General features: G+C 38.3%; 1 protein-coding gene across 1 annotated transcript; it reads right to left on the reverse strand.

Annotated features, from left to right (window-relative positions):
- Nucleotides 1-823: 823 nt before the first annotated feature.
- SUCO (SUN domain containing ossification factor) lies at nt 824-27,402 on the reverse strand. The gene is made up of 20 exons (XM_009892818.1): nt 27,266-27,402; nt 23,881-24,021; nt 23,552-23,702; nt 21,268-21,388; nt 20,919-21,043; nt 20,369-20,436; nt 19,593-19,700; nt 18,357-18,462; nt 16,139-16,194; nt 15,021-15,112; nt 14,211-14,276; nt 11,483-11,557; nt 10,887-10,983; nt 8,447-9,613; nt 7,447-7,534; nt 5,933-6,037; nt 3,953-4,107; nt 3,488-3,579; nt 2,211-2,266; nt 824-2,051 (listed from the first exon to the last, which is right to left on the reverse strand). The coding sequence occupies exons 1-20, from the start codon at nt 27,400-27,402 to the stop codon at nt 1,605-1,607; spliced, it is 3,453 nt and encodes a 1,150-aa protein (XP_009891120.1). The 3' UTR covers nt 824-1,604.
- Nucleotides 27,403-27,530: the final 128 nt, after the last annotated feature.

A 27,530-nucleotide genomic window follows, 5' to 3' on the forward strand; every position in this document is an offset into this window, starting at 1 on the left:
AAGAACCCCAGTCCCACTCCTACACTGAAATTTAAAGACTAGTCCTTCTCAAAAAATTCAAGCCGCAAGTTTCATTTTCAAAGGAAAAATGCCAGTAAATTAAAGACAAAGTGTTCAGATTTATTTGGAAATTCACAGTTTCTAATGGCACTACAGGTCTGTAGTTACATACTCTTGTTCCACAACATTGTATGCTGCACTCAGATGGTATGTATTTTCCTCACCCAGGTTTAAAACCCTTCTGAAGTCACGTTCAACATGTCTGGTTCATGTGCTCTGACTGGCTAATTGTGCAGATCAACTCCAAAAGTACATCACCTTAAAGTATTCATAAACTAACAAGAAAGCAGCAAAAAAACCAAAGGCTTTAAATAAGTCACATTACATACAATACCCAGGAAAGGCATTAGATCTGTTAAAAAGGGTACCACTAAAAGTGCTCAATAAGTTAACTTATTTTTTACAACGTGAACCTGTAACACCTGCCAAAAGGAATAACCTTTTGTTCCACTCACTCAGATACACACTCAACATTCTAGCAATCACACATCCTATAATATCCAAATATACAGTCACAGTCAAAATAAAAAACACTTGGATATGAAAATACCAACCATACAAACACTGCACATTTGTTAGCCAATACAAAAGCAAACATTATGGAAACACCCACTTTGAACCAGCCTGACTGCTCAGACTTCAAGGCTTTGCAAACTCAACGCATGCGGAGCTGGCTCGGAGAGCGGCCCAGCTGCACCAGCTCGCCCTCGCATTCTTCAGCCAGGCCTTCTCCTGAACTCTCAGCGCAGAAGCCATGAGAGTTCCCCATTCACTTCCTTCAGAGAACTACAGCAGGCAATTTAGATAACAAATGCATTCACCAGCCTAAGATCCCATCGTACACAGGAAATCCTAAAGAGCAACTGTCATTCATTTAGTACATCAGACTACAACTCTGATTTGTAACTGAAGGTGGAAATAAACATGATTACCACCCCTAGGTGAGACATTTTCGTCAACCGAGTTTGCAAAACCAGAATCTAGTCAGGCAAGTCCATCTATTAGTATTTTTACAGTATCCAGTCCACATTACTGAGTCCAGCTGAAGGCCAACACATGTCCCTTTACAGCACTGTAGTGTTGCATCTTCAAAAAAAGCTAGAGAAATTACAAAATAAATCAAATGACAAACAATTGTATCTCCCCTCTTCCAGTGGCATTATAAATAGACAAAAGGCACATAAATATGGGAAGGTGCAAGAAATAGGAACAAAGCTAAAGGAAGAGGATTAGGCTTTTATCCCTATTCCACCCAACAAACTGGGTTTCAAAAAATCTGTCCCAGGAACTGTGAAAAAAAACCTTTATAAAATGAACCCTGCCCTCCCTCCCCCCAAGCTGTTCTTATAGGAAATTATCAGCCTTGTAAAGCTGCAGCTTATAGCCAAGATTGACACAATCCCATCTTTTTAAAAAGGCAGAAACCAAATTTCTGAATACTTTCCAATTAGTTGAGCTCTTCGTCTCCCACTATCCTCCCACAGAATACCACAGACTGTTCTCAAACGAACAAACACTCTCCTGTTTGAGAAGTTCAGCTAGTTTTAGATGTGTCCAGAAACTGCCGTGACACCAAGTGTTCCCACTGTTATATCTTTGTTTCCTTTGATTATGTCATGCAGGCTTGGCATTGACCCTGACTTAGTCTGTATTAGAGTTTTTATGAACTTCCCTTGGTCTGAAACTTTAGACCGTCTTCGTTTTATAGCCCTCTTCTCAGTTTTTGTCTTTTGGGTCTGTCCATTGCACAGACTTGTACACGCTGAAATGCCACAAAAATAGGACTCCTCAGACTGCGATGACGTTTCAGAGCTTCCTTCGGATGGAGGACCCTTATACGAAGAGTGATAAACTTCCCCAATGTTAGAGAAGTCCCTCTGGTTCGTAAACGGCTTCCTTCCTTTAATTTCCCCATTGGCTATTGGATGCAGAGGCTCTGTTGTCAGCTTAATAGTCTCTATTTTTTCACTTTTGTATTTACAACGCTTTTTCTGAAACCACAAGTAAAAAGAGAAACTGTTAGGTTCTGGAAGGCAACCAGAGCTTAAAAACTAAGCCTAGGAACCGGCTCAGGGAGAGCAGCTGAGACATGCACCACCTGCCGGCAGAAACATGCTCAGCTCAGACTGCCTTCCCTACAGCCACTGTACCTTCTTCTCTGGGGAAAACTTCAGGGGTTCTACAATGTACAGGTCCTCTGGATCCACTGTAAGAGAGGGAACACAAATTTAGCAGTCCTGACACTGCCAGCTCTAGAACACCACAATTCTAAATAAATAACAGCACGACAAAATATTCCACTTGTAACAGGAGCAAAACTGTGCGATAAGTTAATGGAGGTACAACCACGGAACGCTGAAAATGAAGCCAACACTAAGAAATTCCTCTGTGCTGCCATGGCAGCTGTCAGTGATACACACTTGACCTCCTGATAGATGAGGCCATAGGAGAGGTGCAGAGTTTAGGGGGAAAGGAACAAGAGTCAATAGAAGTTAGCTTCTACAAAAACAAACTATTACCAATATAATGGTGTTCAATGTGCAGCCTGCCCAGGACAGGACAGATACTAGAAGCATGTGTAGCTATCAAGGAAGCACATGTTCAGACTGACATGAGACCAGTCTGGCATTCCTCCATTAGGGCTTTGTAAATCATTCTTCCAAGGCAAAGCAGGGGAGAATTCAGAAAAAGAGTGGTTTTGCAAAAACGTAGGTCTATGCCTAAAATAGTCGAATTGGGAACATGTTACAATAGAGACTCATGAGTTTCCATGCAGTTTTGCTCACAGTACAAAAACCTGTGAAGCAAGTTTGCTGCACCCAGAAAAGCCATGTCAGCTGCATACTTAGTAGTTATTATAATCTGCACTTTTGTTTTTGTGTGATTATGATGGCCTAAGAAATCAAAACTCAGTTGTCCCAAGTGTAACACAAATACGGAAAAGACCTATCACTCCTTATACCCAAACCAAGATAATAGTCCAAATTTTCTTACTATAAGTGGTAAGTTTTGATCCTAAATATCTGCCAAGTTTCAAAGACAGGCTAGCAGGACTTCTCCGAAGTAGGGCATTCAGACTTCCCACATATAGTATTAAAAAAATAAATACCACTTTCCGCAAGCTTTATAGCTTTGCAGACCTGAATGCCTGCATGGACTGCTATAACCCCAAAACCACTATTGTTTATACTCTACAAATGCAAAGACTACATTCAACGTTTTAGCGTAATTTAGCACAGTTCTCTGAGTGTCTGGTGACTTGTTCATGAAGCACCCAGTCCTACAGAACGTATACGTGAACTATGAAAATCCAGCGTACTTTGATATTAACCTGCGATTACATTTTCATACACTCACAGTAATACGCACATTGTATGGCACTAATAGAGTAACACTAGAGACTAGATGTATCATATTTGAATAATACCTTCTTTACCAGCTAGCTGAAAAGACTGTGATCTGACCAGTGGAAGAGAAGTTCTTCTTTTCAAATTCATATCATCATAGGAGGAAAAACATCTGGGGTGGAATAATAAAAAAAATCAAAGCTTTTTTAAACACATTTTTCTCAGGACTTTGTCATACACATTTTTCTATTAAAAAACACCTTTGGCAGAAGAACCAAATCAGTCATTCACTCAGGTGCCAAGAAAGCCTGGCAAACAGACACAGTACTGTCTTTGCCAAAAAGCTATCAAGGCATGTTAAGAGTAGTAGCCCCAAAATGCTCCTAGGAGAGTGTTACTACAGAGCAGTAATGGCTCTTAGCTAGCAATTTGGAGTTTGCAGAAAGAAAACTCAAAATTAAAGCAGATGTGCCAGTCCCAGCAGATTTTGGAAACATCAAATAAAAGCTGCAAGAACAATCTAGTTTCAAATACAAATACATTACCTTTTGGGGCTAGGGTAGTGATTACTTTTGGGAATTTTTGAGAGGTAATCTTCACAGAACTGAGATGTGCTTCTGCACCGCTGCACACAAAGCACCAAGCCCAGAATGACACACAGTACCAGCGAAATCACAAGGTAGGTTTGTCGATCAGAAACCTGGAAGAATTTGTTATAGTTGTTAAAGACAAAGAATAATTTAATGATACTATTACTCTCTTGTTTTAAAGGTTAATTTCTTTAAAAGAACACAACTGACATGTTTTCAAGTTACTTTCCTTCAATTTCACTAAACACATGTTCAAATTTGAGTATTTTTTCATAGGTTCGATGTAGTCTGTTGGCTACACAGCACTCAAGGAGTGAAGGCTGAAAATCACTAGCTGGTAACACAGGACAAGATGTCACTGACTATGGTACTACCATAACTTAAAGAAGCAGCTGCTCCTTGCAAATAGCTTTCAAACCTATCTTACGGAAAGTATATTACTTTCAGAAAGTGTATAAGCAAGTAACTTCTGTTTTACAGTTGACATGGATATACTACTATCTCAATTTTATGTGATGCTTTTCATCAGCTGACATTGCAGTACTTCACAGCATAAATACAATTATATTCACTTGATTCAGTGAGTTTCATCTTTCTGAATATTCTTCCATTTCACAACTGAGAAGAAGGATTTTTTCCTAGTATGTTCATTTCTGAAGACTGGCAGATGAAGCTTACTAGAATTACATGGAAGCTGAAATCCAAGGGTATTTTCCAGATAATGTTTAAAAAAGTGAATTGCACAGTTTTCCCATAAAAAAAATCTTAAACACACCAAGATCTTAGAAGTCATACAATGACTTCAGAAAAGACAAGGAACACTACTTCCCATTTCGTAATGAGCAAGTCTCTCAGACTTATAGTCTCGGGTGACCAGAGTTGAGTTCAGGGAAAGCCACGTGTTCAAATTCCAGGATACTCATCTAACATACCCTGATGATCACCACTGTCAAGTCCTGGTTAAAACAACAGCACCCATGAACAGCAGCTTAGCCAGCCAGGCATCAAAGAAGGAGTCTCACTGAGTGTTAGAAAACAGTTCAAGAGATATCTTTGGCAACATGCTCACAAAAAAAGGTCATGTTTATGTTACTGTTTGAAATCCAAGGCTGGAGAACATAAACATTTGAGAGAATGTGTTCCTAATACTGTTGCCAAGATTCCCCTAATCCTGAAAGATCACAACAGCCAGAGGGGAAAGAAGGGTGTCTTAGCCATGTGAGCCTGCCATTCAGTAGCTAAGAGTGCAACCCTCCATGTACTCGTTTGTTATTACAGCCCAGTTCTAACAGTGGCCAGTACGCTCTTGCGCACTAAGCCTCCTATGGCAAGAGTCTTAATACTTAAGTGGACAACATAAGTGCCAGACACTGCAAAGCATCCCATTTTACTGAAGTTGTGTAACAAAGCCATGCAATGCAACTGGTTATATAACACAGCAAGTGCCAGAAAAGTCCTTGAAGCATGAACTTCACCATTCCCTCTGACACACGTCCAACATGCTGTAGGTGCTACAAACCCCATTACTGCCATTTCAAAGTCAGTGGTTACTCTTCTAATCTCATTAAGAATCATTTCATAGAACAACATCAATTCCCACGCACTACAAGAAGGCTGAGATACTAAGTTATTCCAACTAAGTTTTACCTTTATCGTTAGCTCAGACTTGTCCTCAAACCAGGACAAGACCACAATCATGGGGCTAACAGGGCTGTAGTAGAAATTATTACAATCTTGCTATGCCCAAGACAGCTCAAGCTACTCAAACTTTCCTTCCCTCCCTTGGCCAGCTGCTAAAGTAGGCTGAAAGCAACACCACAGACAACTTCTCAAATGAAAAGCTTCATTTAAAGACTCCAGGCTTCTTCAAATTAAGATATGTTTATGCATCTGTTTCCTTTGAGTTCTTGTGCCACACTGCTGAACTATAATTACCTCACGTTTTAATTCCGCCACAGTTGTTGACAGATTGGAAACTAGCTGCGTCATGTTGGTGAGCTGTGCTTGTAACAGCTGGATTGCTTCTGTTTGCCGCTGATCCTGTATTAAAGAGAGTCATGGCCGTGCTATTTAGTCGTCATGTACCCAATATCATATACTCTCACATGTACCAAGTTAGCATTCTATCCGAGACAGCCAGGCATTTTGCAGCCACATGACCTAGTCAACATTGTTTTCAACACAACATTCATATAACATTTGAAACTGCTTAAGCAGCATTAGTCATATACACACATAAAAACATCAACATTTTTACTTATCAAATAACGTTTTGTAACATTATGCCAAGTGCATTTCATTACAGTGACTTCTGCTATCTTCATTAAAGGCAGATTAAGTAGCCAGCACCATGCAATGGCTATCAGGAAGTTGAGTACTGTCATGTTACAAAATACACATGCAGGTGACCACGCAGCGCTAAAGTCTAATGGCTGATGCATAGCTTCTGCTCTGGGACCAGGTAGCCAGCCACTTAAGGACACAAGCCCAAGCCAGCCAGGAACAAGAACTTTACAGCTATCATCTTCCTGGAAAGAGCCCTAAGAGGATTCTTAATCCTACAAGAAATTAAGAAAGGTGAGCAGAATATTGGGGAGGTTAACCCAAAGGAGCAGCTCAAACTGACCAGCTTTTGATATTATTCAAGAAAAGCAGAAAAGAGTACGCATATGATCTCAGGAAAGTTGCGATTTTCTTCACTGTTGATGGATGAACAAACTACAGGCCGGGGACTGCACTTCAGAAGTTTTCAGATAGTTTGGGATTAAGCCTGCTATGCCACGTGCATAGTTGCTTTAGTGATTACACAGCACTGCAGTTAATGTTATATTTCACAGCTGCTCAGGAAAGCTAGGATGGCAGATCAGGGAAAACCTCCTTCCGCTCCCACTTCCTTAAATCACATTTTAAAGAATGAACTAAAGCTTTTGTTACATGCACTACGCTTTCAAATGCAAATTTGGCATAACTTGTTACTGTACCCCTCTCCCTTTCTAGAGGCTAGGTCTTGTCAGCAGTATTAGGGCAATTGACTAACCATACTTCAAGTCAGAGATTAAAAACAAAGTTAAAAAAAATGGTTTTGAGTGCAGCTACAACCAAGAAACAAGGAGTTGGAAGAGACCTGGATAACTTTTCATTGAAAAGACATTTAAGAGTTTTAGCTGTTACCAGCTGACAACTGATTTTTTTTCTTCAATGCAAAAATCAGGAAGAGAGACCTGAAAATAGCTTTATTCTAAAACAACTGGGAACATACCTAAAGATTTATTACAAAGGGGAAAAAAAGAAAAAAAGAAGTGAAGCACAGAATGGAGTTGCTTTTAAAAGGCAGATATGCAGCTAACAAAAATCTTCAATTGAAAGAATTTCTGCACCTCCTTGCAACTCTTTCTTAAAAGTAAACTTTCCTAAACACAAAAACACTTTAGTACTCCAGAAAAACATACCTGCTCTTCTGCTATTCTTGAGGTGTTCTGAAGTTTTATTATTGTTTTATTGAAAGCCTTCTGCATTTCTTCCATTTGCTTTCGGTACCTAAAACAGAGTGTAAAGTTCTGAAATTCCAGTTCATATAACTCCTAGCACTAGATTTGTCTTTAGGAAATACCACTATGCAAAGGGAAAGCTTCTCTTTGTCTAAAGAAGTTTTATTTAAACGTCAAGTGGTATTTGTTTCCATTTAAGTTTCAAACATAAAACAGGGATGTGTCTCTTCCTGGGGTTTTTGTGGGGTTTTTTCCAAGGTTAAAGTCAAATCTATCTCAATACCTTAAAGCTTAGCACCAGTTGACTAGAATTCACTGTGGAAAATTCTCTACAAAATACTGACTGCCAAGAGAAACACAACAGTAAATATAACAAAGAGCCCCTTCTTTGGAACCAGTTCTGAAGTCAGTATGATTTCCCTGATTCTCCTACGGCTAAGGAGCATCACAGATAAAGATTAATTTACATACATCCCTCGGAAAATTCTGGGTTCCCTCTCCATGCTCCCTTCTTCAACAAGAGTTATTACAGATAACAGTAATTTAAGTGGAAACAATCAGTTCAGTAAAGAAGGCACTGCAGGGCTGCGTTGTTCAGTTTTACAGCAACAGGCGGATGCGCCCTTTTGTTGAAAGGATTATGGATGGGATTAGCGCTTACATCCTGGCAACACTTTATCCTTTTAAAAAAACCCCACAGCAATAATCCTCAAAGAAAACACACAGCATAATTGTATCTGAAATACAGAAATGGGAACCCTTGCCACCCACAGACATCTAGGTCTCCAGTAAGATACCTAGGATTATGTACTTTACTCTATTTTCCATAAAGCTTTATGCTATGATTTAGATTATACTCAGCTTCCACTGCATTACCTTCTGTATGTGTATGGTTTTTTGTATAGTTGGCTAAAATCACGTTTACATCTGGTAGACTCTTACCAGTCTTCCTCAGACTTACCTCTGACTAAGTTCTTCTAAATAACGGCTGCTGAGAGACATGTTTACTTCCAGGGCCTTTATGCGATTATTAAGGCGCATGAAGACAGACTCCTTTTGATTAGATCCATGAACAAGATTTCCATTAGCATAGCCTAGATCCGTTGAATTCTGCAATTCGGCATAGAAGTCTGTAGCTGTTCTCTGCGGTCCCCCAGAGACCGGAATCGCCATTAAAGCTTCTTCAGTTGCCTGATCATCATCCTTTGTTTCGGCAGATACAGAAGACTCAATAGGAGGCAAAACAGGTTTCTGCACTTCTGGAGTGCTTTCCTTTCCTTCCTCAGCATCACCGGCTAACGTGCCCACTGTATATTCAGGCTGCAGAACAGTCTCTGGAAGCTTTGAAATCACTGGAGTAGCAATAGCCTCTCTTGTGCTCATCTCTTTTACCTCGGTGGCCACAATGGTCTCGGAAGCTACAGGCTTTTCTTCTGCAATAGAACTCTCAGCCTTTTCTATTTCTGTACTGATCTCAGTTATATCCACCTGGGAAGTCACCCTCGGTGCTACCTGGCCTGCATCTCCTTTTGCAGGCTGCAACACCATGTCTGTTGTTGGCAATGGCTTAACTTCAGAAGTAACTTCTAAGAGGAGGGATTGAGAGACAGTTTGAGGATGGCTTGGCTCCAGTTCAATCAAATCTGTGGTTTCATTACCGATCTCCTCATGAACCACACTGCTGAAGTCAACTGCAACAGTAGATCCAGATGGTCTCTCAACTTTGTTGTCTAACTGCTCAGGCAGAGGCTCTTCTATTGACATATGTACAGATTCGGTCAGATCCGTTTGTGGCTGCTGAACATCAGCAGAGTAATCTTGCCTCTGTTTACCTTCAGTTTTACTACGCTGCCGATGCATGGCTACTGCAACTGAACACCATTTAAACAGATATTCTGAAAAGGTGGAAATACAACATGCTGTTGCCATGTCATAGCAGTACTTTTCTGTCTCAAGTTCAAACCATGCGGATGCTTCTTCCTCCTGATCATCACTGGGCAGCAAGGTTACTGTTGACTGGCTTGTATCTTCTTCATACTCTTGTACTAGCTGAACAATAGGACTTTCTTTTGTCAAATCCACAATTGCTTGCTCTTTATCTATCTGTGGAATATCTGTAGTAACAAGTCTACAATGAAAGAGTCAAGACGGGATGTTACTTCAACAGTTTTACATGCCTACTCTGGAAGATTGAAAAAGTAGGATCTTTTAGAAAATTAGCTAAGCTTATTCCAGTGACCAAAAGCCAGTTTGGACACAGTCAGAAATTCTGTAAGTTAGAACTTCCTCTGGTGGTTTTAGAATCATAGAATTGTTTGAGTTGGAAGGGACCTTGAAGATCATCGAGTTCCAAGCCCCCTGCCATGAGCAGGGACACCGCCCACTAGACCAGGTTGCTCAAGTCCACATCCAGCCTGGCCTTAAACACCTCCAGGGATGGGGCCTCAACAACGTCTCTGACCAACCTGTTCCAGTGCCTCACCACCCTCAAAGTGAAAAATTTCTTCCTAATATCTAATCTAAACATACCTTCTTCTAGTTTGAGGCTATTCCCCCTCATCCTATCACTACGTGCCCTAGTAAAAAGTCCTTCCCCAGCTCTCCTGTAGGCCCCCTTTAGGTACTGGAAAGCCGCTATAAGGTCTCCCCAGAGCCTTCTCTTCTCCAGGCTGAACAGCCCCAACTCTCTCAGCCTCTCCTCATAGGAGAGGTGCTCCAGCCCTCGGATCATACTTGTGGCCCTCCTCTAGATGTGCTTCAACAGATCCATGTCCTTCTTATGTTGGGGACTCCAGCGCTGGATGCAGTACTCCAGGTGGGGTCAATTGTAATCAACTGAAATAAACCCCATAGAACATCTATATACAACTCCTCCTAACCTAATTCCCTATCTTTGCATACGTATTTTCGTCAAGGAAAGCCTAGTAAAAAACGTAAGCTTCTAGCATAAAATTTTTTTTCAATACAATTTAACTGAAGCTTCAACAATACAACTTACATTCCAAATTAGTCTCCCTTGCAGGAGACAACCTGCAAAACCTGGAATAATATTAAGTCAGTTTCCACCCAAGAAATCTGCAATAGTCAACAGCAAAACACTCCTACTTCTTCTAAACCAAGTAATATAAACAATTGAAAAAGTTAGTGATGCATTTTGACATTTAGTCAAGTGTTAAAACAAAACATATCATAATGTAAAATGGCTATAAACAGTAACTAAAGTGACTAATTTCTCCGGTAAGTACATTACCATACTACAGATTTCACCAAATACTTGCCTTTTTACTTCATTAAGGCAGCACGCCATATCTAAGCATTCTACTACCAAAGATTCCAGACTGGTTCATCTTAGTTTCTGCTACGAACACACCGAAAAAAAAAATCCTACACCAATCACTTACTCTGGTGAAGGAACAGGAGTTGGTTCAGGCAGTCTTGGTGCAGCTGTTGAAGTTGCAGGGGCAGAAGTGACATTTTCAGACACGCTTTTGTTCCCTGCTGAAGGGAAGAGAAAAAAATGAACACAAGAATTCAAGAACCATGTTTGTTTTCAATGAATTTTGGGGCATTCTTGGGGTGGTTTTTTTTAGACTATTAACTGCCATACCAAATCAACTGCAGACAAAGTTATTTGAATGAAAAGTGCTACTGACAGTTTATGCATACAATGTTATGGAGATTCTCAAAGTATTTCCAGGAAGAAGCAGCAAGTTAAGACTTTACAGCTGAAGCTGGGCAATACACAAAGTAAAGTTCTCCCAACGTAGCTGAACAAACAAATGTTAACTTTGTATGGGTTCCCTTCCCAGCAAGTTCAGCATTCTTTTATCCTACTGACTGTGAAAAGTAGAACAGAATTCCATAGCACCAATCAGGTATGCCATAAAAGGTGAAAAGAGTCATTTACACATACATCATCCAACTCCACACAAAAAAATTAAACAAAACAAAACCAAATTAAAACTTTCCAGAATACTTTTAATCTTAAAAAAAATACCTTCAACTTCAGACGACTCTTCAGTTTTGGCTCCAAGCATATTAGCAGCAATATTCACCATACTTAAGATAGCATCTAAAAGAGAAAACAGCTAATCAAAAAGGACGTATTCAGAGGGCCCCGAGATTAGCACCACTGAGCAACATGCTATTTCGTAACACTTGCTTGAAACGAATCACAGCATAAAGCCATAAAAAAAATCTGGTCATTCTATTATACTGGATGCATCTGTTGCTTTTAAAGGGTAAGTTTGTAAGGTAGAAACCTGTATTTGACAACTCATATCTAGCCTTTAGCAGATAGACTTTCTCACACCAGTGAGAAGTATTCACTGATTGTTAGTCCACTGAAACTAGGGCACAGTAAGACAAACAGAAGAATATTTAAGCATGGAATTTTCTAACAATCTGAGTGTGTGAACCACTGAAGGAGGTCCCAAGCCAGAAATTCAGAGCTTGAACACTCTAAAGGCGTCTGGAGGAGGTCTAATAAAGACAGGTTGGATCATTTGTTGTAATAGGACTGAAGAAGTGAGTCAAGAAGTGTCATTTGCTAAATGAGCAAGACAAGAATTCTGCCTTTGAACAGAGGATGTCCACAGCAGGACAGACACAGAAAACTACGGATTCATTCAAATTAAGCTGGACTCTCATTTTGCATCATACCTCCCCTCCTTAATCCCAAATCTTACTTTTGGCTGACACCGCTGCAACATAAATTCTAAATATTTTAAGATTTGAAGAAGAAAGTCTACACTTTACGAACTGTTACTTGAATGCAATCTAGATTAGTCAAGGCAACTGGAAGGAAACCGTAACAAATATCCACAAATCTGGCTTAGATATATATTTTTTTTAAGGATTTGTTACGTAGAAAAGTGTTTCCCCCAAAAAAATTCACAGAAGTAAATGCAAAGATGGTCTGTTCTATATTGGCAGATACATTAGATACATCTAACTCTTTGGTCTTAATATTGAAAACAAACAGCATTTCCAGGTTTATTTAGAAGAAAAAAGGGAAAGAGCGCTTTATTATAAACCCTCAAAAGTTGGCCCAATTTAGTCCAATTCTCCGTCGCCCCCTCCCAACATACATCTACTGTTTGTCACATGGTTAAGTTCATGAAGTTAGAGATGCATTTTAGTAGCCATGATAAATTTCTTAGACTCCAGGAAGCTCTGTTCAAAACCTTGGTTCTGCCTTTCCTCCAAAATGCATCAGAAACTACATTCCCAAATTACATTATTTATCTGGGGCTGCATTCTTTGAAAAGTCATGATAAATAAAAGATGTTAAACTTGAAGTATGAATGGTTTCTTATTATTGATAGAGAAACCAAAAAAAGAGTGAGAAATAAGGGTTGGTATAGAAGCCTGCCAAGTCTAGGAGAAAGGCGGGAAGAACAGTGAGCTGCCCCCACAGGTTACACTAGCAGAAGACTGCAAAATACTTCTTATGAGATCAAATGTCTGAGAATCCCATTATCTGCTCCTCAGAGGACCCTCTTCCTCACTGTATAACTGTCTACTTAAGAGAAATAACACAAAATGGAAGTCCATCACATTTGTCGAAGCATGCACATATAAAAAACCCAGCACAAAAAAACAACACTCAAACACTCTGACTACCCTGCCACAAGTGAAAGGTCTCAATGAGATCCACCAGCCAGAACTAAATAATGATCACTGCAATGTTTCAGTGCTCAGCTGTCTTTCTATAGCACTATCAGTAACAGGTGTTTCATATCTTTTAATCTTAGCTTTAGTACTCTAAAACAACCAATAGAAAAGTCGCTTCATTTTTCAGACAGCGAACAAAAAAAGCTTGCAATACAGCACTTGCAGACAGAACATGTGAATACACCTCATCAAGACAGCTTGAAAATTGAAACTTCAAAAGTCAAAGGTAAGGGATAAGCAGTGTCAGGGAAGAATATACTGCTTTCTCTCATCTGTGAGAGGTTAATGTTTAGAAATAAACTGTCTTTTCCACTATTTCCCCTTTGAAAAGTGCACTAAACTGTGCAATAATCCTGGGACAGAAAAAAGAGTGGTACAGCGTAAGAGCTCTTTAGAAGAAGCTATATGACAACTGATACTATTCTAAATAATTCAGCAGTTAAGAATAACATTGAAACTGAATATTCAAATATTCTCAGCCAAACCAACCCCACACCTTGAGGTTTTCCAATGGAAAAGTGACAAGAGACAGTCAAGAACCATCAGTTCTCTCTCAAAAAAAAATATATAGGTCTTATGAAGAACATAGAAGCTACAATATTTACATAAACCCTTCTCAGAAAGTGTTCTCCATTACTTCCTTTCAAGTTGTACAAAGTAAATCTTTGTATGGCCTCCTAAAAATAAGGCAGCTTGAATAAGCACAGATTTCCAAGTTCTGAATAGCTACAGTTCTACAGCACTTTAGTACTGGTTCCTATGTAACATTCGTATTATTTTAAGTGCTCAGGATCCTTAAGTACAGAAAGCAAAGTTTCCAAGAAATAGAGATCATTAGAGCTGGAAAGCTGTATTCTTAGAACACTTTCCGAATGATACGCCAACTTCAAACTGTTACTATTTATTCCCATGCAATTAAATAGGAATCACAATAAGTTGTTTCAGCAGAAAAATACATAAGTCATAGCTGTTGCATGACAAAATGTCGTTCTACTTTCTATTACCTCATTTTGTTTCAGCACAGCAATAATTTTTCTAACAATACTCACTTGTAGCAGAACCAAGAAGATTTTTTGAAGATTTTTCTTCCCCTGTATTGTAATCCAATAGATAATCTATGTATAAAGAAGAACACTTATGACTATCAAAATTAAATGTGTCATGGGCAAAGAAAATAAACCTCAAGATTCAACATGCCATTTAACTACTTTGGTTTGACAGCGTGAAAACAAAACTACAGAAATAAAGTTAAAGGTCAGAGATCACATACAGAAACATCAAGCTCCACACAATGAGAAACCCAAAGATATTCAGGGTTCAAGCGTCACAGTTCCCCAGGATTCATGACACAGATGCAGCAAACAGCTCATTGAGCTTTGTATAAAGGTTCTTCCCCCTCCTCCTCACACGGGCTGCAGGCAGGCATTTTCACTTATTTTTTATTTAAACACAAAGTCTGTAAGCCCAAGTAAGCACCTTCCCAATTGCTTGCAGCGTTGATCATACAACCAGTCTCAGGAAATGGCCTATGGACCCTAAGAATAAAGCTGTTTTGTGTAAGCTGCTTTTATTATTTTAGTTATTCTTTACTACTGTGAGCACATGAAGATATTGCGTAGCCTGCCAAGTGAAATAGAGATTTTTTTTTTTACTAGCATTTTAAAGTAACTCTCCAAATAGTTACGATAGTTTAAAACTTAGAATGATTGTTGGATAAGGCCAGAAATGCTGAAATACTATCAACAAGACTAAGAGTAAATTTCACAATCAAATAATTTATCATATGCAGGAAGTGACAAGCCATGAGGCTAGCACAAGACATGCCTGAAAGGCTAGAAATGCAGAAATTATTTGCTTACCATAATCTTCATCAAAGAGTTCTTGTCGTTCAGACTGATACTGAGAATCAGCTATTTCTTCATACTCTTCAACCATGCTAGTACCAAATACCCTACGAACAAAGTTTTAAAATAAAAACCTAGTATTAGTCATGTAATTACTTGACATAATTGATAATTAGATAATAAATATTAACATTATATAATATGTAGCAAATACATTAGATAAGCAATATTTGCCTTCAGTTAACCAAGAACAAGCAGAAGGTATGCTCATTTTCTCAAACTTGTATCCACAAAGTCCATGGCATGCTTTCAAGTGCTGCACCAAAACCAAGATCCTGTTTGTAATTCTAGTAATTCCAAAGAGAATTTTCTTCCTTTTTAACTTGGACTCATACCCAGACTTCCTTGTCTTAAGCTACCCATGAGCTCTTACACCTCCTCTTCAGCTTCACCTTTGAATAACTTTAGGAGTATCTATTCATGACTACCTCAGTTGGCATGCTATATTGTCTTTGAGCTGCTCTGCCGACACCAAATAAAATCAATTCAATTTAAAGCAGTCTCATCAAATGAAAACATGCTTTGGCTTATAATATAGAACTTCCAGGTTCAAATCCTGACATAGCTTTGACAGGGGAACAGAAATTGGCTTTTTAGGATCAGTAGAGAGGTTGATTATTCTCTGAATTACACACATGGAGTTCTTCTGATTTAGATATTCCAGGCATTACTAACTGTATGTACCTGGGGTGCCATGCAACACCGCAGCTTCCCAAAAGCACCCACCACACCTGCTCTTTTTAGTTCACTACTTGTTGTTTTTTTTTTCACTTGGTCAGCCTTGAAGTGCTCATGTCCTCCTATAAGGCTGCTCATGCTCCTGTTTCCTAACACCTCCCCTGCAAATATAAACTATTCCTTACGTACTGGAGAACCACATACAAAGATTCAAAGCTTCTTTTAAGCAGATGTGAAGCATGCTACGCAGCCAGTAAGTTAGGTAACTACTTCAATTCACAGTATTTCCAACTAACTTAAATAAACTGGAAACTACAATCTGTTGCCCATCTATTACTACAACACACTAATCCTCACTGCAAGGAGGTAGAAAGACAAAACACTTAAGATACTACCTTATAAGACTTAAAGGACAAAAATGTTCCGATCCAAAGTGCGATATCAACTCCACCTAGAGAACAAAAGATACTTAAAATAAAACTCCAGGAGACCCACAGAGTCAAGAGTTCATTTAACATATACATTCAATCTTAAAATTGCAAGTTTTGTTTACTTAAAGGATTTGTAGATTGCCCACAACAGAAAAGACTTAAAGATTTGTTCTTGCCATGCATTAAAGTGCTGAGCCTTAGTAGAAAACACCCCAAGCCCCATGCATTCATCATTCCAAAAGAAGAGGTTGCTAACCTTTATGTACTTGATGAACATCTGAAGCGAGAGAAAGGAAAAGAGAAAAAAAAAAGATGGTCAGTACAAAGGCTGAACACATGCCACAGGCAACTAGAGTGTTGTTTTTAATTCAGTACTATAAATGCCTAAGAAGACAAGTTACGAAGGATAAAGTTGCACTACTACTACATCTGCCTTAGGCAGCAAAATTTCATTTCGCCCTTGTGCCTCGCAGACAGAAGGTAACATGCAACAAGTGTTTTATTAATGAACTTAACCAATTATTCAATTTTTCCAGGCAGCATGATTGCAGACAGAATACTGAAGTGTGTTAAATCTACTAAGAGTAGTTTTTTCCCTTAAAGAGCACCAATTACAGAAAGTGACTCAAAAGGAAAAAAACCCTTCATAGCATGCATTCTGTGTACTGCCACTGCCTCAAGTTCAATATAACATGCTTCAATTTACAGAAATGCTACAGGAAGAAAAAGTATAGAGCATCTGATAATACATTTGGAAGCTTCAGTCATCTGTGTATTTCTAGTGAGAACTTAACTACACACTGATATTTAATCTAAATTAATTTGCAAGTATAGAATGCATTTATTAAACCATTATGTAGACACTACCAATGAAGGACTATAACAATCCGCACATGAGATCAAGATAAGTATTCCCATAAAAGCACTCTTACAATTATTTTTAAGTTCGTTAAGCCATTTCAAAAAAAATCACACTTTTTGAAAAAGTTTTTGGACTCAAACTTTTGTAGACTAGGCACACTCAGAACTTGCTTACTTTTTCTCCTATAAAAGAAAAACATTACAAGAACAACCCTTTGAGAAATTTTACCATGCTACATTATGCAAGGCAGAACACTGTATCCACCAAGGGATTAAGTGTTGAAGCATCTAGTATAATTCTGGAACTTCAGTGACAAGTAAGATTCCAGCCACCTTAAGGCATTAATTCAGCCAGAAAGCAGAATTAAAAATAAATGAAATCTTTATCCTGTGACTCATGCAGAATTTCTGAGTAGTGAAGTTAGATAACTATCATTCATAGCTACTTCTTCATGAAAGCACAAATCATAATTCAGTAGCACAAAGCAAATTTTTTTTTTGGCAGCACCATAATTGAAAGATAACACATCACTGGAGAGGACCTAAAGGTCTGTATTTTATTTGAATTTAAACCTCTGCTACATCCCAGTATTTTCACAAAAGCTTTTATCCCAGTCCAAGTACTACATTATTTATGGAGTTTTATTCTCTGATTCTCCTGAGTAACGATAGCTTGCTGCAACTTATTTTGAAGGCAGAAAGATCATGGCAAGTGCTCCAGTAGCAGTAAGCCTAAATAATTTGCATGAGTTGCAATTACAACTGAATAACTGCAAAGCTGCACTTCTGATTCTCGTCAATAGACTCGAATCCAAATGCTTACTCTTTCAGATCCACTTAAAACTATATAGCAGAATACAGCACAAAAGTATCAAGAAGTATGCACATTCTAATCTGTGCTCCAGGGAGTGCATATGTGTATGTATATTTTATATATAATCAAGTGGGTACAGCCAAGAGACAAAATAGGTCAATACTTCTAATCTTACATTCAGGAGAAGTTGGTTAAGTCAAATAGAACAGAACATTGTCTGGATTTTTCTTAATTCAGATATCAACTCAGTATGTACTTGGACACAAGGTAATAGGTGCTTCCCAAGATCTTCTCAGTTACCTTTTTACGAGGAAGGTGACATACTTGTGATTGTGTGACAAGGGTTTATTACATGGAAATCACACTAGGGCCACTAACGAAATTAGTATAATTGATGGTAAAGTATGCTTTGATAATACATTTCTCTGGATGCTCTGTTATACAAGGTAAGCCCAGCCATCCCTTCCTTCCCCGAGAAGCGTGGATGCTTTTTCAGTGTTAAGTTACCTTAACATATTTTGCATACATCTGTTCATCCAGAGGAAAGCTTTGGACATTTCTCTCATCCCTGGCATGGAAAGTACCTAATTTAATCCACTTGTTTGTTGGATACCTAGAAAATAAACAATGGAGTCAGCTACTGAAATGCAAGAACCCACTGTTTACAAACATTTACTGAAGTTTCCCAAAACACCTTCTCACAGAAGACTTTTTTTTCAGTTGCAAGATAGCAGCAATATGTTTTTTATGGAAAGAGTTGCAAGATAAAGCTAGTCCCAACACAAAACCTCAGCAGTACCTCTTCACATACTTAAAACAGTGTGCAAGCCCTTGAAGGACAAAACTCTATACTGGATCCAATTCCTGAAATGCAGCCAGCCTACAGTAAAGTTTCTGGAACTGAAAAGTCACCTCAGATGAACACTGAAGAACATTACACAAGTGACAGATTGTAAATATTAGTGTAAATAAGCTCAAAAAAAAACCCCAAAAAACTGTGAGCAAAGCAGAGTTAGAACTAGGCAACAGACCAAGTGTTGAAAATCAGAATCTACACGCTTTAAGCGCTGAAGAAGAAAGTGAGGTTTTTTGATGCACTGTGTGAACGTCTCCTCTTTCACATACCAGAATAATCTGCTCACTCCCAGAAAGCAGTGGGGGTGCAAGATTGCCTAAAACATGATAAAGCCACCCTTTAACCAGCTATTCGGCCAACCAGTAGTATTCTTACCCCTTCCAGTTCCTCATTGGTGTACTACTATTATTTTTTCCTCTTTTTAAATAATTCGGATAGGTTTGGACAGAGTTCAGCACTGAAGACAGCTTAAGCCATGAGAAAATGGTCTGAATGACAAGGGACGAGACAGCCCACAACCCCAGTGGCATTCTGTTAAGAAATGCTCATTTTATAATCTGCCATCCACTACCTAGCTGCTGTATGATTTCTGCTGCTTCATTGCTATTTTTCAACAAGTTTTTCCTTTTCATTTTTAAGGTGGGAAAGAGGAAAAAAAACACAGGAAGCACAGAAAGAACTCAAGCCATGTATTCTAGGCCCTCACAGTTCCCTTTTCCATAGGCAAAAAGCTATTAACTGACAATACCCAAAGAAAATCCATGTAATTTCACAATGTGTTACACTTTGCACATTAAGAGGCATACACAGACTATGTTTTATGAAGCCATTCATTTCACAATTATTATTTCATTTTTCATTCAGAAGGGTGGGTTTTGATAACATACCTGTCACTAATAGACACCAGAAAGTCTTTTGGAGTGGAAGAGAATAATTCATGATTTGCAATGTCAAGCTGCTTTACTTGGACTGGTTCACAGAGCTCAATAACAAACCTTTAAGACAAAAAGGAAATATTAAAAAAAAAGCACTTTTCCTTCTACGATGTCAATCCTCAGTCCTTTACCTTGCTACTGCATCCTTCACTAGGTATAAAAGAACACTATAAAAATACTGTACAATAAGGAGATGCCACTTGTTGCTCCCTTCAAAATCACTAGTGATAGTTACCTGAGTATGTAGCTTATTAACTCTAGATAGCACCTGCAGCTACAAAAGCTTCATCCATCTTGTACTCAAAGGCAAGGAGTCACAGAACTAAAAACTAAGGATACCAAACATTATTTAAACTACACCTGAAATACCAGTTAGTATATGGTAAATTCTAATCATATGTCCTATAATTATTTGACAGCTGGGGAAAGAAACCAAAATCTTTACTTGAACACTCAGTGCTTTCCCTTCTGTAAGATTAGGATTTGTAGGTTTTGCATAATTATGAAGTGAATAAAGTTATCCCCTTAATCTTACTTCTCAATACCAGAGACAGAATTCTACTGGGGACATAATAAAGCATCTAGTGCTAAATCTGTCAAAGTTCCTTACACACAAATTTCAGGCAGAGACACACCAAAGATAAGTCAGTCTCACAGGATACCTACAGTCCCATCAAAATGGAAAACCATAACCCCTCCTGTCAGACAAACAAACCTCAGTAACCTACCAGATTTTAGTACTGCAAGGATTTAGCATATAAAGGTCCATATTTTCCATCAAAATAGCCGAAGTGCTCTGTATAAAGAAGAGAATTAGTATTTTAAACTGTGGTACATACTAACGCAGCACCAAGGGTTTTTCCCCCCGCTCTGAAAATCGGTTTTACATTAGTTATGTAGACTAATACCAAGTTTCACAACATTCTAAGGAAGATAATATACAGGAGATATTATCCCATACTACTCTGGGGAAATAGCAAATTATTACTATCGTGAGCTGTTTAATACAACTTTGTTCAGTTGTTCGATTTCAGTACCGAGTAGACTCCACTCCCCCTTCCACATTCACATGAAAAGACATCAATTTCTCTATAGCAATCCCTCTTAAAAAAGGGACAGTTTATGTCCCATTTTTAGAAATGAAAAATCACAATAAACACAAACATAGAAATAAAGGATTACTTCAGACATCAGTGTTCAGTTTTATGTGTACTTCGTACTACTTCTTGTGTAAGAGTAAACTGAAATAATGTACAGTAATAATTAGTAAATGCTTACCTTTGCCTCTGGATTTGCTGCCAAAATTTTGGCACCACACTCTACAGAGGCATAGTTATTTCTATTTTTCTGGACTTTTTTTGTGGAATGCTGCCCACCAACAGCAGAAGGGTGCATTGACTGACCTAGGAACAAGAACATTGATACTATATCAAACCACAAACAGTATTTTCACTTTCAGGGAACTTACGCTCATTGCTTCTACATAATAAGTGCTATTAATTATGTAGTTCTAGTAGAAAAATGATGTTCCAGGCTGCATTCCAAATTGAGACAGTTTCACTATTCAAATCTGACACAAGACAAAAGTGGTCTCTATTTAGACCAAACGAATGAATCCTGAACTTACTCTTTTCTTTCTCAACTTCCATGACTTTCTTCTTCCATTCATCAAATGTTGGAATGTCTCCAGGGTCCTTTGGAGTTATCACTGATGTAGGGTCAATTTCCCCTGTTTTCTTGTAGTCTTTCTGCAAAAGAGCGACCACCAATTCTGAATATTTTTCAGCACCAACAATGAAAACAAAGATGAACTTCAGTGCTTGGGGGAAAAAAAAAAAAAAGCAAGCATGGTCTCACCAAGTTAATAGCAGATACTTCATTTGGACCCATGTTAAAAACTTAGTGCCTAGGTAATCTCACAAGCCAGAAAACACATGTGATTATTTCCTCCCAGAATCACAGATTCTTTTGCTGAGATACTGGTAATTTTTGTGGCTAAACTAATACTTTTTAAGTAAAACATAAGCATTCTGTCTCATAAAAGGTCTGCTTTTTCTTCAAGAATTTTGCTTTTCCTCGTCCTAAGGAGAAAAGTTTTCCCTGTAGCAGAAATCTTCAAATATTAGCATTGGTCACAACAGAACTCCAGAGGTCCCCTGGAGTTTCTGAACACCTCAAAAACTAGCAGAATTAGATATTATTTTAAAATCTTTTATTTAACATTTAATAATCAAATAAATCATGTTTTGGACCTGCCTGGCAAAGCAGCAACCCTTTTAAGTTAACCATATGCTATACCATTTCAACCGTAGAGGTTCTTTTGTAGACAACATTTTACAGGTAGTTTCCAGAATGACTGCTTTGTAGGTTGACATTTTCTCTGCACTTAAAGCAAGAATTATTTCACATCTAGTTCTATAGCTGAAAGCCCTCAAAAAAACACCAAACCCACTTATTTGGACAAGAGTGACATCAGAATTTTCCATGACTGCACCGCGACAGAACTTTAGATGTGGCGTACACAAAATTATATCCCCACATATATTTAGAAGTGAGAGGACCTAAAAACCCCCCATATCTTCCTCTCCCAAGAAAGTTCAGGGTATTAGATCCTCCTTAGGCTATGACAAAAGTGGTAAGTCAAAATCTGACTGAGTAAGCAATGCCAAATCATGCTCTTAACCATGACATCAGGCCAATGACGTAATTATTTAAATTGCAGTCTTAAAAGCATTAGGTTAAATAAAGGAAGTCTTGACTTTTTTTTAATAATGGTTTACACCAATTTGTTTGTAGGAAGTTCTTTAGAAGACTCTTCCTGACTGCATGTAATTATTTTAAGACACACTGTACTCTGTTCCATAATCTTGAGAAAAACTTCTCAGTTTTAAGAGAGAGTTATTCAAGTTATTAGTGACAGTTTAAATGTGATCCTGAAATAGCAAAAAATTGTATTGCCATGGCCTAGGTCATTCTTTACCCATTTAAAAAACATAAGCTTTGGGAAGTACCTCACAGTAAGAACATAAAAGCAGTCATACAATTAAGTATAAAAGACCTGTCTAGCTAAGTATCCCACTTTAACAGTGGCCAAACAAGATACCTAGGAAAGAATAAAACCACACAAAACTTTTTTTTTTTTCATTTCCTCCAAATGTCATTTTTGCCTCTAGCCATCTGCTTGCTACTCAGGAACTTCCTGACTCAGTCAAGATTCAACCCACATACTTCTCTTCTACAAACTTACCTGGACCATGCAACCCACCCTCTCTTTTTTTTTTTTTGAAACCTATGTAAAAAAATTCATCATCTACAGCATCCTACAGGAAATCCCAACTTAACTGTTACAGGACAAACATTTCTTCTGGATTCTGCTCCAGATAATTTTATTTGATTTCCCAAAAATATTTCAAGAGACTTAGCTCAGAAAAAACTGTTCCGTGCCAACAGTAATGGGTGCAAGTTGGAACATCGGAAGTTCCGTTCCAACACACGGAAAAACTTCCTTACAGTTCGGGTGACAGAGCACTGGCACAGGCTGCCCAGGGAGGTTGTGGAGTCCCCTTCTCTGGAGATTTTCAAAACCCGCCTGGATGCAGTCCTGAGGGATATGCTCTAGGCAATCCTGCTTTAGCAGGGGAGTTGGACTAGATGATCTCTAGAGGTCCCTTCCAACTCTGAAAATTCTGTGATTCTGTGAATCAACCTTGCTGCCCTTTTCTTCCAGTTCATTATACCCTTATTGAGACAGCAATATCAGAACTACACTGAGTGCTCAAAATGCAATGGCTGCGCATTTATACAGTGGCAATCAGAAATGTGACAGATATCACTCATCTTTAACAAAGGTGAGAAGCTAACAGAGGTCATTACGCTTCTGTGTGTACTGAGTAGATATCAGCACTGCTTACCTCCCTTTTTAAGTTCTCCGAGGCGTTCAGAGCAGATTTTTGCTCATCTGCCCCTTTTTCAGCTGCTGAAACTTTCGACTCAAACTCAGATTTTGTCTTCTTTCCTTTGCCATGCGAGGATGATATGTTCTCTATATGTTGACCTGCAAGGCTGAAGGTTTTAAGAGTATTACGACCTACAAAATGATCACATTTTCAGCCATATGCAATATTAAACAGACACAAATAGGTAGATAAGCAAGCACATGCAAATGTTTGTTGCAAGGCCAGGACAGAAAAGAAGAGTTACCTTTAAATTATTCACACTCACAACCTACTTCAATACTCACCTCTCTGGTGGACTGACAAAAGAGGAAGGCTCACTCTGAGGGTCAGCCTCAAGTGTCCCACCAATATCACAGTCAGGTTCTGACTGCTCAGCTTCACTAGAGCTGACTACAGGGGTATCAGCACGGGAATTTTCTATTGCACTGAAGGGAAAGAAATAACATGCTTTTTTTACCCTTCTGATAATACAAGTAACCCTGATAATCAACCACATAACTAAAGATATTTGAAAGTTTTTTAAAAAGCAACAGTCTCACAGACATAATTAAGAAAAGAGGAATGAAGTACTCTATACTTGTGGAACTGCACTCTCAGCTGTACCCATGCAAGAACAGAATTTCCTTTTCCAGCCTATTTGTCCCAGCAAAGGAACTCAAAGCTAGCTTCTCATCTCCCACATCTCCCAGATCTCTCATCTAACATCTTACCATACTGCAATGGATGATCTTTCCCATCACTACAAACTAAGAACAGCTTCATCTGACTGCCAGCAATTTTCTTATCCCCTTCAACAAAGGAATCAAGCACAAGACTAAGTACCATCACTAAAAGCTCTTAATTTTCCCAAGTCAATGGGCAGCGGTCACAACAGAACTTGGCTAAAAACCAGAAAGAAAAGGTGTGGCATAACGATATACAGTAGAGCCAGCCAGACTTCGTTTCCACTAGATTTTTCTTTTTCCACTAGTGTAATAAAAATGAGGTAACCCAGTAGACCATTATCCAACCTGTATCAACAGCCCAAACTAGCTAATCTGCCCACTGCTTTACTTCCTCACTCCCAGAAAGACTGAATGCATTGCATGAGACAAAACCTATGGCAAAAAATGAAAAGAAAGCCTCTTTAATACACTCTTTAAGAATGATGCACGGGGAGAAGATGGACAAATAACTTCTGTGACTTTCCTCCCTTCTCTAGTACAGGGATTACTTTCATATTGATCTAGAAGGTTATAAACGAGTTCTGCCTCCTATTCTCTATTCTGCCTCCTAAGTTTCAACATAAGCTTTCTTCAACATCAGCAGCAAACTAGGTTAATCCAGTATCATGATATAGAGCTGCAAAACCACAAACAGCACGTTGGCAACTTAAAAGGGCATCTTTTTGGTTCCCTGACTGCTACAATCATCAACAGAAGGAGCCATACCAAACACAGGGAGCCAATTTTAGACCTGTCATATTATAAAACTTCCCACAGCATAAAACAAGAAACTCATAAGTATTCAAGACTTTTTGCTATGTTGCAAAGCCCAAAACGCTACAAATACAAGAATTTATTGGCTACAAACAGGGAATACTTTCTCTGAATGCCTCAAAACATACACATCCAAGATGCACACAGTTTAGCTCTGCATGTAACACTTTAACGACTGAAGTAAGGTCGATCACTACACTTAAAATTAAAAAGCTCCACATATTCTTGATCTCAGTGGACAGATGACAGTATGAATAACTATTCAACTGAATAAAATATGGGACAAGTATGAACTTAAAAATACCCTGATGTCAGGGTGTACCTGACCAGCCTCAAGTAACTAATTTTGGCATAAGGCGAGTAGCACAAGCCTAAAAGCTGTAGGGCTCCCTCTCTTTTGGATATTTTCATTTGTTAGTAGCTTTATTTTTTAAAGTGCATTCTCAAGCTCACTTTGCATGGCAGCTGTCTTTACTTGCAGCCAGAAGAGGAGCTCAGATTATTTTTCAAGACGCTTTCCACAGATTAGGTCTGGATAGGATAGCTAAAACCAGTGCCGTTCTAAAAAGAGATTCATTACAAAGTAAAAATAGTTTGGAACAAAATTAATTCCAGAATATTTTGACTAAGAGATCCTGCTGGAATATCAGAATGGTAACACCTAGGGGAGCTGGACTTTGTCACACTGATAGGAATCAGTATCTAAAACAGCAAATATGATGTCTAAAGATAAAAAATGCAACTGAGTCTTTTTAAAGATCTTGTTAACTGTTTTGGATATTAATCTGCACAAAAGAGACCACCTATTATTATTTAAAGCTAAACTGAAGTTTGAAATAGTGTATAAATACGTATCTCTATGCTCATTCTACCCTTTCATCCTGTAAATGGTACCAATGTCAGAACACTACTGCCAAGCATTAATATATCAGGTGCTCCAAACCAAGCTTCCATTTTCATTTGTTTCATAGTTTGAGTCTTCAGAGACAGCAAGACTATTTTCAAAAATAACAAGATACCACGCTGAATGTTCAAATCACAATAAGATCCTGAATCTCCTTCTAAGACCTGACAACAGTAGGACTTGCAGTATGTTTCACAAACAAAACAGTACAGTAGTCAACAAAAGCTATAAAAAGAAACACACTGAAGTAACATTCCAGTTTCACTTTATAAAACCTGTGAATATGGGAAGCTTCATTTTCCAAGACTTGCAATTAAGACACTTATGAAGTACCAAAAGATGCTTAAGCTTTACCCCTAGCAGACTAGACAAAAATCAGTCAGCAGACAAGATTTCCAGACCTTTTCTATGGTAAAGAAACTAAATTCAGTAAACCAGAAAAACTGGACTCTTAAAAAACCCAAACCACCGAAGAACAAGAGAAGACCACTTCATTTTTCATAAATCTTTATCTACCAAAATACTAGATCTTTACCAGCAGACAATCAAAATAATATATTCCCCTTAGCATATATTAAAAAGCCCTGAAGTTAAAGTACCTAGAAGTATATACGCATTAATTTCCATACTACTGTTCACATTTGATAACACAGCATTCCACAAGGGAAACAAAACTAAGCACATCAACTCTTCAAGACTGCCTGCAGCAGAGGTAGCTCTGCAACACACTACTAAGTACCAGAATTATAAACTGTCTTGGCTGCTTTTGTACTAAAATTTGTTATTTCATCAAAACTCTCAATATCAGAACTAATTTAAAACTGCTCTGATACACATCCTGGAGTAAAATCCTGCAAAGTTCCTTTAATGAAGCCAGAGGCCATCACTGAAGCAGCCTTGATGCTTGTTATCACAGATGTGAAAGCACATTTGTGAACAAGGACAGAAGGAAAGAATAGAGAACAGAAATCCTAATGGTAAAGACCTAAGGGCTTTTATAGTACAGATTATCTAGCACATAAAGGGCATTGGATTTTTTCTGTCAAAGCAGCTTAGAAACTGACAATGGCAATACTATGACACTTCAGGGAAGTACACAACTCAAGCCACGCACTGACTAAAAGATAGTATATTCCATTAGCATTGACACCATAAACCTAAGCACAGCAAAAAAATAGCGTGTAGCAGTCTAGTCTTATCCCTACTAAACCTGAAAAGGTAACCCTTTTAACAACAGAGTAAGTGATATTCTCTCAAAGACCAAAACAATAAAATAAAAACGCTTACTCAGGCTGTGAGGCTGGAGGTATCTCTGAGGTAGGTGAACTGGAAATGTTTTCAGTGCTTGCAACTATGCTAGAAGAAGCTTCATTTAAATCTACTGAAGGTGGAGTCTCAACTTCAGGCTGGCTTGCTTCACTCATTTCTGTAATCTGTGAAAACATTACAGGTAAACATGTTTTTCAAAACTTGAATAGGAAAAGCATTAGACAATAATGTCTACTACCGAGTTTTCACAGTTCAGTAGTTTAGATTTTTGTCATCAATGAAC

The sequence above is a fragment of the Charadrius vociferus genome, unplaced genomic scaffold (assembly GCF_000708025.1).
Source record: "Charadrius vociferus isolate BGI_N301 unplaced genomic scaffold, ASM70802v2 scaffold39, whole genome shotgun sequence".
In the NCBI taxonomy this organism is placed as follows: domain Eukaryota; kingdom Metazoa; phylum Chordata; class Aves; order Charadriiformes; family Charadriidae; genus Charadrius; species Charadrius vociferus.